At 45.8% G+C, this 17930-nt stretch overlaps 1 protein-coding gene across 1 annotated transcript in view; it reads right to left on the bottom strand.

Annotated features, from left to right (window-relative positions):
• Window positions 1-17930, bottom strand: part of NOL9 (nucleolar protein 9) — a 455387-nt gene that overhangs the window by 285944 nt on the left and 151513 nt on the right. The window contains exon 5 of the mRNA XM_044055607.1: window positions 5377-5518. Coding sequence (XP_043911542.1) covers window positions 5377-5518 — 142 coding nt within the window. The remainder of the gene's footprint in view (window positions 1-5376; window positions 5519-17930) is intronic.

Raw genomic sequence — 17930 nt, 5'->3', positions numbered from 1 at the left:
GTCAACAGGTCTGGCACCGGATCCAGAAACCATGGACCTTCTATCGCATGCCTCTGAAGGAAAGGGAACCAAACTTGACGAGGCCAGTGCGGGGCAATCAGAATCATCTCGCTCTCCATGTAAATGGCCTTCTGTATCACCCTCGGTAGGAGGGGGAACGGAGGGAAGGCGTAGAGAAGACCGGAGGGCCAACTGTGGGTCAGAGCGTCCCTGGGAATCTGTCCCTGGGAAGGGAACAATGTGAAGAACTCTGTGCATTTCGCATTGTGGGGGCTGGCAAACAGATCGCAGCAAGGAAGACCCCATCTGTCGAAGATTTTCGCAGCTATACTCTGATTGAGGGACCACTCGTGGGGCAAGAGAATGGTCCTGCTTAATCTGTCCGCAATCACATTGGACTTCCCCGGTATGTGCGTTGCCATTAGAAAGCGGTTGGTAGTTACCGCCCAGTGCCAAAGTCTCATGGCTTCTCTGCATAGTGGGTAAGACCTGGTACCCCCTTGCTTGTTTATGTACCATACTACTGACATGTTGTCGGATAGGATCGCAATTGGGCCCTGCGGAGAGCGTGATGGAGAGCTTGGAGTACCAATAGTACCGCTCTCATCTCCAGGACATTGATATGCAAATGTGTTTCCTGGATCTGCCATGTGCCTTGGACCGACCTGTCCAGGTAATGACCCCCCCACCCTACCTGGGAGGCGTCCGTGGTCACAGTGGCAACGGACGTTGAGGAATAAATGATCGCCCTTGGTCGAGATTTGACTGTAGAAGCCACCAACGCAGATCTCGACGGCAACTTTCCGTTATTATGATTAAGTGGTTCAAGGGCAGTTCCTGATAAGACCATTGAACCGACAGTAGCCATTGTAGAATTCGCATGTGAAGTCTGGCCAAGGGAACTAGAAGTATAGTCGACGCCATCGAGCCCAACAGTTGTAGAATTCGATGGGCCGGGGCTCTTTGTAAGTGAAGGCAGGATTTGATTTGATCTTGTAAGATCTGAATTCTTGCTGCCGGCAAAAAGGCGCGCATTCTTCTTGTGTCTAAGTCTGCGCCTATGAAAGTAATACGCTGAGAAGGCTGTAGTACAGATTTTTGCAAATTGAATGTGATCCCCAAAAAACGGCCCAAGGTGAATGTGGCTCTGAGCGCTTGAAGTAGATGCTCGGAGGTGGCTGTAAGGAGCCAGTCGTCTAGATAAGGAAACACCTGGAATCCCAGACTTCTCAGGTGAGCAGTTACCACTGCCAGACACTTGGTGAACACCCTGGGGGCTGTGGTGAGACCAAAGGGCAGTGCTCGGAATTGGAAATGACTGGCTCCGAGGCGGAAGCGTAAATGTCTCCTGGACTCTTGAGCTATGGGAATATGATAGTAAGCGTCCTGGAGATCTACTGAGCACATCCATGCATCTTTTTCCAGCAAAGGAAGAATAGATTGAAGAGTGACCATTCGGAATTTGGACTTCTTGACGAAACGATTCAATGCACTGAGGTCCAAAATGGGCCTGAAGTCCCCTGTCTTTTTTGGCACCAAAAATAATTTTGAGTAAGTTCCTGATCCGATCTGGTCGGTGGGGACAGGCTGGATGGCTCTTTTTTCTAGCAGCTTTGAAATTTCTAATGCTGCCTGATCCCGCTGACTGGGTGGCACGTCCGGGATTTCCCTTAAAGAAAGGGGGGGTTTGCTGAAAGGGATGACATATCCTCCGGTGATAATGCGAAGCACCCACTGATCGCTTGTAATGGATTCCCAAGCTTGTGGATGCGCCGCAAAGCGACCCCCGACTGGCTCCGGAGTTGCACAGTCGGGCAACCACTCAGGAACGCTGGTTGTATGAAGAACCACGAAAGGAATCGCGGTCTCCAGAGTTACGGGGGCCTCTGCCACCTCTGGGGCGTCTTCCAAATCCCCTGCCACTGGAGGGGGAATCACTGGGTGGAGTAGAGAAAGACTTTTGGGATTTTTTGAACCACATTTTCCCTCCTCTCCCAGCCTTGGGATAAGGCCTGGAAGGAGCGGAATAACGGGCCCCAACGGCAGTCAAAGTCTTGCCCTCCTGCTCGCACCGAGTTAGCGTGTCCTTCACCTTGGGTCCAAACAAAGATGACCCATCAAAGGCGTCGTGAAGGAAGACTTGAAGGCCTCCGAACGAACACAAGCGTAACCAGGCTTGTCTCCTAAGGGCAACGCCTGTTCCCGCTGCTCTACTCGCCCCCTCGGCCGCATACGAGATGAGCCTCATGGACGAGTTAACAATAGAAGAAAGAGTAATCATCTGTGCGCCAACAGTCGAGGCCAGCACTTCAGGTAGATTACCAACAAGGGAGTCATTTAGCTCTGAGAAGATCCCTTTGGAGCCTCGTAAAATGACATAAATAATTCAGCGACCGTAAGGTAAAGGCCGCTGAGGACAGGGTACGCTTCCCTTACCTATCCATACTCCTAGAATCCTTATTAGGAGGATGAATAGACGTCGAAGCCTCTGCCACGTCCTGCTGTGTGGCAGAAGCCACCACCAAAGCATCTACCGGTACTCCCTTAGTGAGAAATTCTTTCTGGGGGGGAGCTGACAAGAATTTGTTAGGCCTCGCAGGCACCGGTTCCACGGAATCAGGGTGTTCCCACACCCTTCGAGAAACCACATCAAGGAGTTCAAAGGGCGGAGACACCCAGGAGGCAGAGGGCTGGGCTCCAAAGGCCTTGAGGAAGACTGACTCCTCAGTTGAAGGGTTTTTGGCTTGCCAGTCACCTCTCTGTCTCAGAATCTCCAAGATATCTGAGAAGGAGATATCATCCGAAGATGATTTGGGGGACCCTTCAGCATCATCGAGGTCAGTATCCGATGTGATAGACTCATCTTGGGAGTCTACGTGCTTCCTCTTGCACAATTTCTTCCGTGGAGGTTCGTCCGAAGCGGTTTCGGATGGACCACCCGGAAGAAGGGAACCCCCGATTGGGGTATCCTCAGGCCCTGGAGCCCCGCTGCCGGGGGGCTGCAACGCAACAGAGGCACCAGTCTCCAAATCTAGGGACGGTGAGGTAGAGTCTAGCTGAACCGGCAAGGGCATGGCCAGCGCGCTCCTCATGGCCTCAAAGGCCGGACCTCCAGAATCCAAGGAAGTCACTGGTCTAGAGGCCACGATGGCACTGGGAATTCCAGCAGCCGATGCTCCGAGGGGAAGACTAGGCACCGAAGCACCTAATCCCAAAGTATTCCCCTCGGGCCCGGCTGTAGAGGTCGCAGTGCCAAACCCTGAACCGGAGGACAGGGTAGGAAGCATGGTCGGAGCCGAAAGGCCTGATAGGGGTCTCTGCTCCGACCGTATGGCTCCACATTGCTCCACCACCACCGGCTCCAACAACTCAGAAGAGGTTGGAGGAGGAATCAAGAGTGTAGGAGGGGGGATCGGCTCCGAAGCAAACTGTGCTGGAGCCGAGACCATTTTAGCAAATACTGGAGATTGGAAGAGCCTCTGTAAAACCCTATCCAGGTCTGAATCCGATAGTCTCGAGGATTTAGAGGAGGTAGACACTCGAGAAGACTTTCCTCTCGGCTCCGAGGGAGAAGGGGACCGGCTCCGAAACGGCTCCAATACTGTCGGCGCCGACTCCACCAACTCATGGATCACTATCGGCGCCGAAGAAGCTTTTTTTCTTCGGAGCCGAGGGGGAAGAGTCTGAGCTGCACACTTCCACCGGCTCCGAAGCCATTGGAGCCGATGGAGGTGATTCACCTGTCGATATTCCAACTTGCGGCTCAAGACAATGGAACCGGTAGGAGGTATCGAGGCAGACTCTTCGACACTCGGCCCCGAAGTCAGTGGAGCCGAGGAAGAAGAGGTCAACTTTTTCTTTTTAGAAGTCGGCTCCGACGGACTTGTCGGAGCCGACGATCTTTTCTTTTTGGAAGCAACAGGAGGATTCAAAGCTTCCTCAAAGGAGGGTTTAATAAGCCCTTTTAAAATGAGCTTGTTCTTACGCTCTTGAAGAACTCTAGCAGAAAAGGCATGACATACGCTACAAGTCTCTTGTAAATGTTTCGGCCCCAAACAATAAACACAAACAGAATGGCTGTCTGTTATGGACATTTTATAACTGCACCGAGTGCATTTTTTAAACCCTGACTTCTGTTCTTTAGACATAATACAGGTAGCTAAAGAAATAGAGTTCACCACAAAATAAGCACTATAAGAAAAATAGCGCCAACTGAAAAGCGCGAGACACAGTAGAATTTACCTCACAAACAACTGACAATAATACCAAGGCCAAAGCCCTCTAATTTAAACGGGCTTGGCCCGTAGGTACAAAAAACACAAAGGAATTAAATTAATAGTAGCAAAAAGCCTTTTAACTAAAACTACACTAGGATAGGGCAAGGGCCCTCTAACTTAAACGGGCCTTGCCCGACAACAAAAAGAACAAGTACCAGACAACACTTAGCACTCAAACTTTCAAAAAAAAGGATAAAGAAGCTGTTAAAACAGCTGTTTGGTTAATATCTGACAAGAAACCCCAAGGTCAAAGACCAATAAAGGTAAAGATAAACCACTTAGCTCCAGCCAAGTCGAGACCACGTCCAGCTAGTAAAGAGGCAAACGAGATCTGGGGAAGCAGGTGTGGTGCATCCTGGGATAGGGTATAGCCCAGCCAATGAGAGACTTCGTGCTAGTATATAAGTTGCCGAGTCGGAGCCGATGGATCGGCTCCGAACCCATCTGTCATGAATGTAGGCGAGATAGGATCCCATTACATCTGTAGTTACCTACTATTACAAATGATACTGCAATAATGATCCTTTACAAGGAGCTTGTTCATCACATAAGCAAACTAAAGTACAACAATTATCAATTACCCAAGGCACACATCTCATTCTCTTTTAATATTTTACATCAGTAGAAATCTAAATTTATAAACATGATTCTTTTGATTCAAAAAGCACATCACTTAATGCTATCCCAACAGTAACCCTGACTATATTTATAGCTTACTAACCAGAGTATGCTGCTTGTGTGTAAAATAATAAAATTATGGTCGTTTGGATTTAAAAAAAAAAAAGCTGTTAGTGTAAGATGGTGAACAGATCTAAAGTGTCTTTAAAAAGCAGTATAAACATTAGCAACTACTAATGAAAAAAAATTCACAAAAATGCACCAACAGTTAAGTCTTGTATTGAGAACCACACTTTCACTCCTTGGGGCAGCCACTTTCTACATTCACATACAGTTGGCACGGTAACTTCTTATCCAACTGCTAAGTATATAAATACTAAGTATTTCATGCTTTATCAACTACAATTAAATTTTTAGTCCCTCCTTAAGTTGCGTGTTTTTGCCTCATTAAGCCACTACAAAACTTTTCTTTTATACTCACCAACACAAGCCTCGATAAGTGCTTCAACTGCCAGTGCACCACTCTCAGATACAATCAACCCAGCATCAGCAGAAACCTGAAGGACACCTGCTGAGGCCAAAGGAGACTTGTCCAATTCCAAGCCAGACTTATCTCGCTCTTTCTGTAAAATATATAGATAGGTCTTTACATGTTCGTTCTAAAACGGGTGAATTTAATATCTGAACAAAAGCATTCAATTGAGAACTGTTTATGCAAGCTGCACTTTAAAGACATTTTTATCTTCTGTCATGGGAAACAACAGGCACTTCATGCTATGCATGAACATACATGAAAGCTATTAACTCAGGCAAGCATGATCAGGCATAAACAGTTTAATTCAAGCACACAAGCTCATTTACATAAAACCGAAAGCAAGTGGAAACTTAAGAGATAAAACATTAACATGCAGTTAAAGGTCTGCAAAGTACAGTGTTGTGCCCACACTTTCAAAAATCACATACATTAGACTATAAGGATCGGTGCTATAGTACCACTCATAAATGGGAACTAAACAACGGACAGTCATCTGTTCTGACTCCCAAAACTTTCAAACTCTCCTGCATCAGAAAGGACCCTCCACATTCTGTACATGCTTGAAGGATGTAAGCTATAAAGGGAAAAAAAGTTACCCACCTTCAGTTTTTTTTTGTTGTTAATTTAACAGACACAGTTGTATAAACTGTACTCACCTATAACAGCAGATCTTTGACTTCCGCACTGTTGCAGTACCCTTTAGGCTATACATGCCGTACCCTGCCCAGGACAAAAACAGCCAGCCAGTTTCTAAGAGCTATGGCTAACTCTGACACCTTCACTTTGATTGCAGATTGCAATTTCCCTCCATAACGCTGTCCAATCAAAGCTTTCTTCAGGACTTTCTTACCAAAATGTACAGGAGTATACTCCTCCTGAAATGCAAAACAATGCAATACTATCAAAAAGTTTATATCCCAACCAGTAACTACACACACAAAACAGGAGATGGGAGGGTCAGTACGTCTACTGCAGCAGTGAGGAATTCGAACATCTACTGTTATGGGTAAATGCAACTTACACAACTGTACTATGTTCACCATTCTCACTGCAGCAATAGCATTTAGGTTATATGGGTTGATTAACAAAGTTAAACCAACCTGAGAAAAAGAATGATATGGATCCAGGAGCACCTGGAGAATGGTCCTTATAAAGTCTGCCGTAGTACTTGACCTAGAAAAGGAATCCAGTTTGTAATGTTTTGCAAAAGCAGGTACAAAAGGACCATGCAGCGGCCTCTAGAATGCTTCTAAAGTCCACCACTTTCCACTATGGTACTAATAGATGCCAACGCTCTAGTACAATGTGCCTGGATACTGTCTAGAAATGGTTAACTGTGCTAGGTATAACAAAAAGGATCTGGATGGAAGACCAGGAAACGGATAGCTTCATTCAAATAAACTCTGAAACAGCTTTGGGAATGAAAAACAGATTTGTTCTAAATGAGTTTATCCCTGTGGGGGTAAAAAAAAGAGCTCATCCTTCAAGACAGCTTGTAATTCAGATACTCTGCAGACGTCAAAGCAATAAGAACAGTTTTCCATACAATGAATCTCAAATCTGCTTAATAATCAGGCTCAAATGGAGATGGTCAACTTTTCCAGAACAAAGTTAAGATCCCGAGTGACCCCATTTGTGAGGAAGTCTCCATTGTGAAACTCTCTTAAGAAACTGTTTAAGACAGAGAAGAAAGAGGAAGACATATGGGCAGGCATGCTGAAATGGCTGCAAGATGTACCTTGGTAAGAGGAATAAGATAGGTCAGAGGATTGCAACTCATACAAATTTTTCAGCACTAGCGGTAAATAATCTTTGATGGGTTTCTGGCTTTTTCCACTTTCCAATACAAGATTTTCTACTAGCATGTTTCTTGCCTATTAGCACCTGCTGTACACCCTCATGATAGAGGTGCCTAAAAGGCATCAGAACGGAATCATCCAAGCAGTTAACTGAAGTTGTTTGAGATTTGGATGCATCAAACTCCCCAAGTCTTGTGCGAGTATATCCAATCAGTGAGGAAGTGTGTGGTAATTGCTTTTGGCCAATTCCAAAAAGGGGGAACCCAAATGTTTTCTTTGCCAAAACAGTCACTACAATGAATTTTGGACAGCCCTTCACAGATCTATCCGAGGTGTTCCCCACATCTGGATCAATTCCTGGAAGATCCCCTCAAAGCATAAAAGAAAAAAGATGTCATGTTAAGTCTGAAGTCTATCTCTGTCAACGTAATATCCCAAGGACAATAACTTCCCCTTTGCTCTGGCTTTTCAGGATGTAGACTAAAGTCAAACGGTTTGATAAAATCCACCTTCAAAATCACTCTAGGCACTAAAAAAAGGGATTACAGTTAAGGACCACATTCTCCTTCTGAAGAACTTAAGGCTTTCCATATATTAAAGCCATTAGTTCTGAAATTTTCCTGGCGGATGTAACATGTCAAACAAACTTGTCAAACACCTTTCAGCCATGAAGCCAGCACCATGGTGTAGCAGGATAAAGCCCTTACTAAAGCCCAGACAATTAGTGTTCCATTAGTGGCTTAGGTGCCTGAAGCACTGGCAGGGAGAATAGGTGGACCCATCCTTTAGGTGGGGGGGGGGAGCAAGCAACATATGCACAAGCATAAAAAGCAATAGAAGCCCCCTGGCAAAGACAAGGAAGCCAATTGCAATGCATTTCAGCCAAATGGCAAGCCAGCCCTCAGACATGAGCTTTGTGCAAAAGTGTAGCGTGGTTCAGTTAGGTCCTTCCACTACACCATCCAGCAGAGTTGTCAGGGGACCCATAAGGGAGGTGTGGGGAGATACCAAGATAGGTCATAGGTGTAACCCCCCCCCTCCCATGGATTGTTAGCTTCAGACTCCAAAGAATGTCCTTAAGATCCACATCAGCCCTAGCTGGTAAATACCGATAGGCCTGGGGTATACAGAGTGGCTAGCAGACCCCAGTGGTGGACATGGGAAGTGGGGTAGAGACTGAATGATAAAGCAGGGTAGAAAAAATGTAGGAATGACTTCAAAGTTGTGCACAAATTTCCAGCTCAGCAAGTAACATTCATCGCTGCTGCATTACATTTACAGAAGAGTTAAGTACTGATGATTCCACTGGGATTATGACTGCACCCAATGCAACAACTATCAGGAAGTGAAATTCTGAAAGATAAAAAATTTACTGACTGTTTCAAAGGAAGGAAGAGCCTGTTTTTCTTTGCTAATATTCAAGTCCCAGCAGGAGGAACTGACTTCCCTGGAAACCTCTAATGTAGCCCCCCCCCCCTTAAGAAATTGCTTGACTGTAGGATAAATGCCACTAGTGGCTGCAGCAGCAAGCAGGCTGAAATATCAGAAATCTGCCCCCTGACTAAGGCATTAAGATAAACTCTTGTCAAACACACATGCACAAGGGTGACCTTGAGTCGTATGTCAATTTACTTACACCAAAAAGAAAGTCTGATCCCCTTGGCCAGACAGGACTGCCTGGTAGCCGACTCCCTAGCCTACTATACATTACAGGAAGTACTACAGGGGAACATACAGCTGATGGAGACCATGATTCTGATTTCCAAGCCAATTGATCTTGTAAAGTATGGACATATATGGATCACTTCATTGTGTAAGAATCCTTGCAGGGCATTTCAATGGGAACATAAAACTACTGTTCAATCTCAGCCTTACTACAGGATATGTGCCCAAAGAGTGGCGTACAGCAACAGTGGTCCCTCTCCATAAAGGTGGTGCCTCAACGGATCCTGGAAACTATCGCCCCATAAGCCTGACTAGCTTGGTCTGCAAAGCTATGGAAAGGATCATCATGGACCTCATAAATAAAGATATTGGGGACCTACAAACACTGGATCCTACCCAGTTCGGCTTTAAGGGCAGATCCTGCCTCTTAAACCTGGTTGATTTCTTTGAAACAGTCACCAAGGCCATTGACGAGGGGAAGGTGGTCCACACAGCCTACCTGGACCTCGCAAAAGCCTTCGATACAATACCCCACTCGGGCATTATAGATAAGCTCACCAGCTTAAATATAAACCCCTATGTCACTAGATGGATTGCAAATTGGCAAAAGGACAGAACCCACATGGTTAGAATTGCTGGAGCCATGTCAGACTCCAAACCAATTACAAGTGGTGTCCCACAAGGCTCAGTCCTGGGACCTCTCTTGTTCGGTATGTATTTCTCGGAGGTACAGGCCAACACAGAAGGACTGTGGCTGACCAAGTTCGCAGATGACTGCAAATTGGGCGCCATAAATCGACTCTCCAGCCGACACAAGCATCCTCCAAAAGGGCCTCATAGAAACAGACAACTGGTGCCAGAGCCATGGCCTCAAGCTAAATGCCAAAAAGTGTATAGTCATCCCCTTTGGCAAAAAGTGCCCACAAATTACCACATAGGTGGTAATCCATTAAGTACAGAAGAAGTAATTAGGGACCTGGGGACCCAAGTTGATAGCAATCTCTCATTTGACAACCACGTGGCCAAAGTGGTTAGAAAAACATTTTATATAGCCCACCTAATCATGAAGGGATTCACATCTAGATCAGGGGAGGTCATCGTGCCTCTTTACTCATCCCTCATCAGGCCCATAATTGAGTACAAATGCCCCTTTTGGGATGTACCTTACCAGACACCTGCAGCAACTGGAAAGACCCCAAAAGTACCTCACCAAGAGGATCAAAGGGCTCAAACAGATGCCATATGCTGCCCGGTTAAAGAAACTCCAGCTCTACTCAGTGGCATACCACCTGTTCAGAGGTGATCTGTGCCCGACGTATAAAGCCATGTCCAACCCGGAATTAATGGACATGCTGCACCTCAGAAAATCTAAATCCCATCAAGCTACGTGCTCGAGAGACTTGAACCTCAGCACTAAAATAAATAGGACATGCTGGAGGGACAGATTCATAACCCAGAGGCTCCCTTCACTCTGGAATAAAATCCCAGTCCAGGTTAGGCAGAGTCCCTCATTGACTCTCTTCAAGAGGAATCTTGATGAGTGGATGGGAGATCGTAGGTTTACCCCGGGTATCACTTCTGTGTCACTGTTAGACAGAGGCACAGCATACTAACCTCGAAAAAGGGCATAGCAAAATAAATTTAAAATGGGTGGCGAAAGCCAAACACATTCTGGCTAGGCTTATAAATGCCCTAGGGCAGATAGCCTAGTATGAACCTATGTGCAAGGACCAAACTGCCATAGGCCATACCAACAGATTACTGCATTGACATGCCGCTCCAAAAAATCTTGTTGCTCATTACAGCACAGCTACAGTGCTGAGCAGTGACACACTTGTGAATCAGGAACTCTGCCCATTACACAAAACCAGTTACTATCAAGTCTATGAATCCTAGGATTATTTTTTTAGCACCCTTCATTACATCTAATAGCTCCTCCTCAGCTATGGGAATCATTACACTTTGCCCCTGCTCACTAGTGAGTCTAGTTACTTATATGTCCAGGTACTGGTATAAGTGCAGATCATAACCATTTACATGTGGAGTCATTAAATACAAGTTTGCAAAGCAATCTTGAAATTACTAAACTTTTCAGAAGACCTACGAGATTTTCCCACATCTGATGATGTTCAAGTCCTATTACCCATGCTGCATTTCCTGGAGCTGCAGAGGTAGCCAGCCAGGGCCCACTGACCCTCCACACCCACTTTCCCCTGTCTGCTCTCTCATGCACCCAAACAGCTGATATAACCTGGATCATCTGGGGTACAGTCAGGGATTTATTTCTGTATGCTACTAAAGAAACCAAAATTGCTCGACTTTCACAGTTTCCTTACAGTTCATCATAGCTTGGAAGTAGAAAGCCATGCGAAAGCTACACCAACTGCTTCTGATGCTGTAAATGAGGTATTAATAGTAACAGCAGCACTTAAAGCATACATGTGATTTTTTTCATTTATTAATTTTAGGAAGGATAGAGGATCACCACTTGCCTGCAACAGAACCAGCAGGCTGTTCTGTGCAGGAATCTAAAGAAAGGAGAGTCCACTGCACTGACATTCAGACCTGGCAGGAATGACTAAAACAAATGATTGGTGCCAAAGCCATGTCTTAAAACTCAATGCCAAGAAATATATAACTGAACCTTTTGGGAAGTCAAACACCCTTGGCCATTACCTCACTGATTGCAGACCCTAACAGCAGAAAGTACAGTTGTGTACACTTACCATAAATGTAGAGGTTAAGAGTGTATTCACTGTTGCAGTCATTACATTTCGGTTATCTGCTTGCAGGTAGCCCACAGTCGGCCTGATTAACAAAGTCTTGGGTCCTGCGTCAGTTGCTGTCCCTTCTTCCATGACGTCAGGGGTATAAAGCATGCAGCATACGCCATTACATCAGTTTTTCTTGCCTCAGATGTCAGGTGCCCCCCTAATGGGGAGCAATTAAATATAGAAGTACAAAGATATACCTCCAACAAAAAGCAAATACACCAAAAAGGCCTTTTAAGCATAGGAAAATAAAGTAGAGGTACAGCCAAAAGAAGTTAGGGGGCTGGAGGTAGGGTAACCAGGACTGCAACAGTGAATACACTCCAACATCTACATTTATGGTAAGTGTACACAACTGTACTATGTTCTTCGTGTTTCACTGTTGCAGCCATTACACTTGGGTAGATTCCCAAAGCTACGGTTGGGAGGAGGAAATTAGATAGCATTAGGACAAGCTATAAGGCCCTGCAAGACTGCAGTGGCAAAGCCAACACTGGATTTAGAGAAAATTGGCAAATGATAATGCTTGGTGAAAGTATGTACAGAACTCCAGGTAGGAGCTTCTAGGATGTCCCTGGTAGGGACGCCTCTGAGAAAGGCTGTAGAGGTAGATGCAGCCCTGGTGGAGTGAGGTCTAATCCCCTGGGGGATAGGTTTTCCATGATGCTTACAGTAGAAATGAATGCAATGGCCTATCCATTTAGAAATGGTTTGCTTTGAAAATAGCCTTCCCCTCTGCCCCTGCAGCAAATACTACCAGCAGTTGTTCAGATATCCTTTGAGGCTTAGTCCTGTCCAAGTAGAATCTGAGTTGTCTGTGCACATCTAAGGAATGCAGTATCTGTTCCCCTTTGTTCTGTGGATTGGGAAAGGTGGTTGGTAAATGAACGGACTGATAAGAGCCACACTGGATACCACCTTGGGCATGAAGGATGGATTGGTTCTGAGGGACACCCTGTCCGCATGAAAGATGATGAAAGGCTCCACTGCCATAAGGGCCTGTAATTCTGATACCCTTCTAGCTGAAGTGATTGCTAAAAGGAAAGCTGTTTTCCAAGAAAGAAACTGGTCCCAGGCTGGGGTTGGAGCTCTCCTGGGTGGTCTCAAATTTTTGGCCCCTCTGAGGAACTGCTTGAGCAGTGGATGAGAGAAGGGGGGGGGGTTCTGTGTTATAATGAGCTGAAATGGCTGAGGCGTGGATTTGAATGGAGGAAAAAAGACCGACCCTTGTGAAGCATCTCAGTGAAGTATTGTAAAATCTGAGGTAAATTGTGCACTGCTGTGCTTATCCCTTGAGATAAGTTCCAAGCACAGAATCTTTTCCATTTTTCAGCATAGGATTTTCTAGTGCTAGGCCTCTTTGCTTCTAAAATGATATCCATCACAGGCTTACTGAGGGAAGGTAAAGGAGAGATTATGTAATTAGCCAGGCTGCAAGGTTCAGTGTTTGAAGCGGAGGGTGCAGAATCTGGTTCTCCTGCTGAGACAACACAGAAGGAGTCTGAGGCAGGTGCCATGGGGATAAACTGTGACAAACTGCGCAGGAGGGGGTGCCAGTGTTGGCGGGGCCAGTCTGGAGCAATCAAAATCATCCTTGGTTTGTCCCGTTTGATTTTTAGTAGTACTTTGGAGAGCAGAGGCGGGGGGGGGGGGGGGGCATAGACTGATGGGGTTTTTTCCAGCTGAAGGACAGAGCATCCACTTTCCAGGCTTGTTTGTGGGGAGTCCTTGTGCAAAATTTGTCCAATTGGTAGTTCTGGGGAGAGGCAAACAGGTCTATATCTGGGCTCCCCCACTCGCTTGTCAACATGTTGAAAATCCTTTGTTCCAGTTTCCACTCGTGTGGGTCCATGAGGTTACTGCTTAGTTTGTCTGCCAGTGTATTAAATTTTCCTGGCAGGAATTGAGCTTGTAGGTGTACTTGGTAGCTCAAGGCTGTGTTCCACAATGCCAAGGCTAGTCTGCAGAGGGGGTAAGAATGTGTACCCCCCCTGCTTATGTACCACATAACAGTGGTGTTGTCCATCTTTACCATTAGTTGTCCTGGAAGAATGTGGTTCTTGAAGGCTGTCAGAGTATTCTGTACACCTAACATTTCTTTTTGACTGATATGCAGGTGCATTTGACTTGGGTTCCATTTGTCCTTAATGCACTTCCCTGCCAGGTGAGCTCCCCATGCATAGTCTCATGCGTCTGTTGTTAGGGTTTGGGTGGCAGGGGATGGTGTGAAAGATGGTCCCTTGTTTTGGTGGCAGGCCTCTGCCCATCAAAGGAACTCTAGGCGTAGGCAAGGTATGACAGGAATCATTTCTCCTGGATCCTGAGAATGTCAACACCATAGGCTTTTTAGATACCACTGTAGTTTCCACATATGCAGTCTTGCATATGGAATTAGAAGAATCCAGGAGGCCACGAACCCCAAGGCTTGCAGAATTTGTCTTGCAGATAGCAGGGTTTTTGTGGCCACTTGTTTGAAGGTAGTCAAATGAGTTTGTTTCTCTGGAGTGAGGTAAGCCATCTGGGAAGTTTTATTCAAGCTTGCTCCCAGGAATATAATTTGTTGACAGGGTACCAGGTGCGACTTCTTTTCGTTTATGGTGTACCCCAGACAAGTTAGAGCCCTTTGTACAAAGGCCAGATGATTCAAAAGTATGTCCTGGCTTTCTGCCTGAATTAGACAATCGTCCAGGTATAGGTATATTTGACCATTTCTTTGCCTGCAAAATGCAATAACTGGAGTTAGGCACTTTGTGAACACCCTGGGCGCAGTAGATAAGCCAAAGGGCAGTGCAGAGAAAGTACAGTTTTGTACCTACCATAAATGTAGATGTCCGATAGATATGCATCTGCAGTCATAACATATGGGTTTGTCCTGCCTCAGGCAGCCCTTTGGTCGGCCGGATTCCAAAGTCTGGGTCTGGCCTCTGCTGATGTCGCACTTTCCCCGACGTCAGAGCTTCTGGGGTATAAAGGCATCAGCCGACGCCATTTTCCTCAGTGTTTCTTGCCCCAGATGCCAGGTGCCCTCTAGGAAGGCTAAATTTGGATAAATATTGAAGGTTCCAAACAGTAGCAAAAAATATATATATACATATATACAAGCAAACAAACAAATACACCATAACAGATTCCCCCAGCTAACTGAAAGAGGGGTAAGCACCCTAGGAATACCACAGAGGGGAAGGAGGGTGGGTAATCCTGACTGCAGATGCATACCTATCGGACATCTACATTTATGGTAGGTACAAAACTGTACTATGTCCTTCAAGGATGCATCTGCAGTCATAACATATGGGTAGAATACCATAGCCAAACTGGGGGAGGAGGTACTAAGATAAGGATGATGTAGTTAAGATCCCCTGTAAAACTGCAGTTGCAAAACCTGCTCGGGATCTGGAGTATAAAGGTAGATTGTAATGCTTGGCAAATGTATGCACGGAGCTCCAAGTAGCAGCTTCTAAAATGTCCTTGGTAGCCACCCCTCGTAGGAAAGCTGTAGTGGTGGCTGTGGCTCTTGTGGAGTGAGGCCTCTTTCCATGAAAAGAGTAGCAGAAACGAATGCAATTTCCTATCCATTTAGAAATTGTCTGTTTGGAAATTGCTTTTCCTTGCACTCCAGTTGCATATGCTACCAGAAGTTGGTCAGTTTTTCTGCTGGTTTTAGTTCTGTCCAGATAGTAGCGTAGTTGTCTGTGTACATCCAAGGTGTGCAGTAGTTTTTCCCCCCTGTTCTGTGGGTTAGGGAAGAATGTTGGCAAATGAATAGCTTGGTTCAAGGATACCCTGGATACCATCTTTGGCATGAAAGTAGGATTGGTTCTCAGAGACGCTCTATCCTGGTGAAAAATAAGGAAAGGCTGCACTGCCATTAGTGCCTGTAACTCGGATACTCTTCTTGCTGAAGTGATTGCTAGAAGGAAAGCAGTTTTCCAAGATAAGAACTGTAAGTCTGCTGATGCTGCTGGTTCAAAAGGGGGTAGTGTTAATTTTTCCAGCACAAAATTGAGATCCCATGCAGGCAGAGGGGGTTTCCTTGGAGGTTTTACATTTTTGATCCCTCTTAAAAATTGTCTGAGGAGAGGGTGAGAGAAGATAGGAGGATCCATGTTGTATTCTGCTGAAATTGCTGAAGCATGAATCTTAATGGAGGAATAGGACAGGCCATTGTGGAACAGTTCTGCTAAGTATTCTAGGATGTGTGCTAGGTTTGCCAGTGTGACATTTGTACCCTTTGATGCGCTCCAAATGAGGAATCTTTTCCATTTAGCTGAGTATGTCTTTCTTGTGGAGGGTCTGTGAGCCTCCAGGATAATGTCCTTGACCCTCTGCGATAAGACAGTTTTGTTTTGTTTTAGGCAATTTTCCAGGCAGTCAGCTGCAGTGTTTTCAAGTTTGGATGCAGGGTCTTGAAGTTGTTCTGCGTTAGAAGTAGAGGCCATAGGGGTAGAGGCCATGAGTTCGTCCGAGACATGCTTCTCAGTAGCGGATACCAGTGCTGCCTTGGCCAGTCTGGAGCTATCAGTATCACCTTTGGCTGTTCCTCTCTGATCTTCAGTAGAACTCTGTACATCAATGGGAGTGGTGGAAAAGCATACACTGTTGGGGCATTCCAGTTGAAAGAGAGGGAGTCCACCTTCCAGGCTTGTGGGTGGTATACTCTTGAGCAGAATTTCCTCAGTTGGTGGTTGAGTGGGGAGGCGAACAGGTCTATCTCTGGCATTCCCCATTTGTTTGTTATGATTTTGAAGATGTCTGGATGCAGCATCCATTCGTGAGCATCCGTGGTAGTTCTGCTTAAGCTGTCTGCTAGTGAATTCTCTTTTCCTGGTACGAATTTGGCCTGCAGTTGGATGTTGAGATTCAGGGCTAGGTTTCACAGATCCATTGCCATCCGGCATAGAGGGTAGGAATGCGTGCCTCCCTGTTTGTTTATGTACCACATGACTGTGGTATTGTCTGTCCTTATCAGCAGATGTCCTTGCTGGAGGAATGATTTGAATGCCTCGATTGCATGCTTCACTGCCAGCATCTCCTTTAGGTTTATGTGCAAATTCAGCTGGTCTTGAGACCATAGGGCTTGGATGCACTTGTCTTCCATGTGTGCTCCCCATCCTAGGTCTGAGGCGTCCGTGGTGATGGTCTGCCTTGGTTGTGGTTTGTTGAAAGGCAACCCTCTGTTGGACTAGCAGGCCTGAGCCCACCACAGGAATTCCTTTTTCAGGCATGGAATGATTGGAATCATGGTTTCTAGACTGTGCCTGTGTTGAGACCATACATTCCTTAGGTACCATTGTAATTTCCTCATATGCAGCCTGGCATGTGGGATCAAGATTATGCAAAATGCCATGTAACCCAGGGCCTGCAGGACTTTCCTTGCAGTGAGCTGAGTCTGTCTTGTCAAAGCCATGAAGTAGACTGGGAGTTGCTTTTGTTTTTCTTCTGTGAGAAAAGCCATCTGAGTTATTGTGTCCAGATCCGCACCCAAAAATGTTATCCTTTGGGATGGCACTAGTCTTGACTTCTGGATGTTGACTGTGTATCCCAAGGCCTGTAACAGGTGTATGATATAGGCCAAATCCTTTATTAGTCTTGTCTTGTTCTCCGCTTGTATTAGGCAGTCGTCCAGGTATGGGTAGATTTGAATTCCCTGAAGCCTGCAATGTGCAATTACTGATGCCAGGCATTTCGTGAATACTCTGGGCGCAGTAGATAAGCCAAAGGGCAATGCTGAGAATTGATAATGCTCTGATCCTGCAAGAAATCTGAGGTGTCTTCTGCAATCTGGTCGTATAGGGACGTGCAGGTATGCCTCCTTGAGAGCTAGAGTCACCAGCCAAGACTCCTTGCCCAACATGGGAAGAAGTTGCTGTAGGGTCAGCATTTTGAATTTTGGCACAATGAGATATGTGTTTAGTGCGGACAAGTCGAGAATAGGCCTCCATTGGGTTTCTTTTCTTGGTACAAGGAATAGTCTGGAGTAAAATCCTTGGCCTTGTTCCATAGATGGTACCCTTTCTATTGCTTTCATCTGAAGTAAATTGTTGATTTGTGTTAAAGCCTCTGGCTTCTGGTTTGGTGGAAGGTTTGGCATTCCGCTCCTTCCTGGTAAAGTGTGGAAATGAAACCTGTATCCTTTGTCTATTGTTTGCAATGTCCATTTGTCTTTTGTAATGCAATGCCAGTTTTTTGAGAATAAAGCCAACTTTCCGCCCAAGGGTGCTTCCAGTTGTTCCCTTGTAGGCGGAATGAGAGTCAAGTCATTGTG

Source organism: Protopterus annectens, chromosome 14.part0 (assembly GCF_019279795.1).
Source record: "Protopterus annectens isolate FY-2018-M chromosome 14.part0, PAN1.0, whole genome shotgun sequence".
Lineage (NCBI taxonomy): Eukaryota > Metazoa > Chordata > Ceratodontiformes > Protopteridae > Protopterus > Protopterus annectens.
This window is presented reverse-complemented; position numbering and strand designations above follow the sequence as displayed.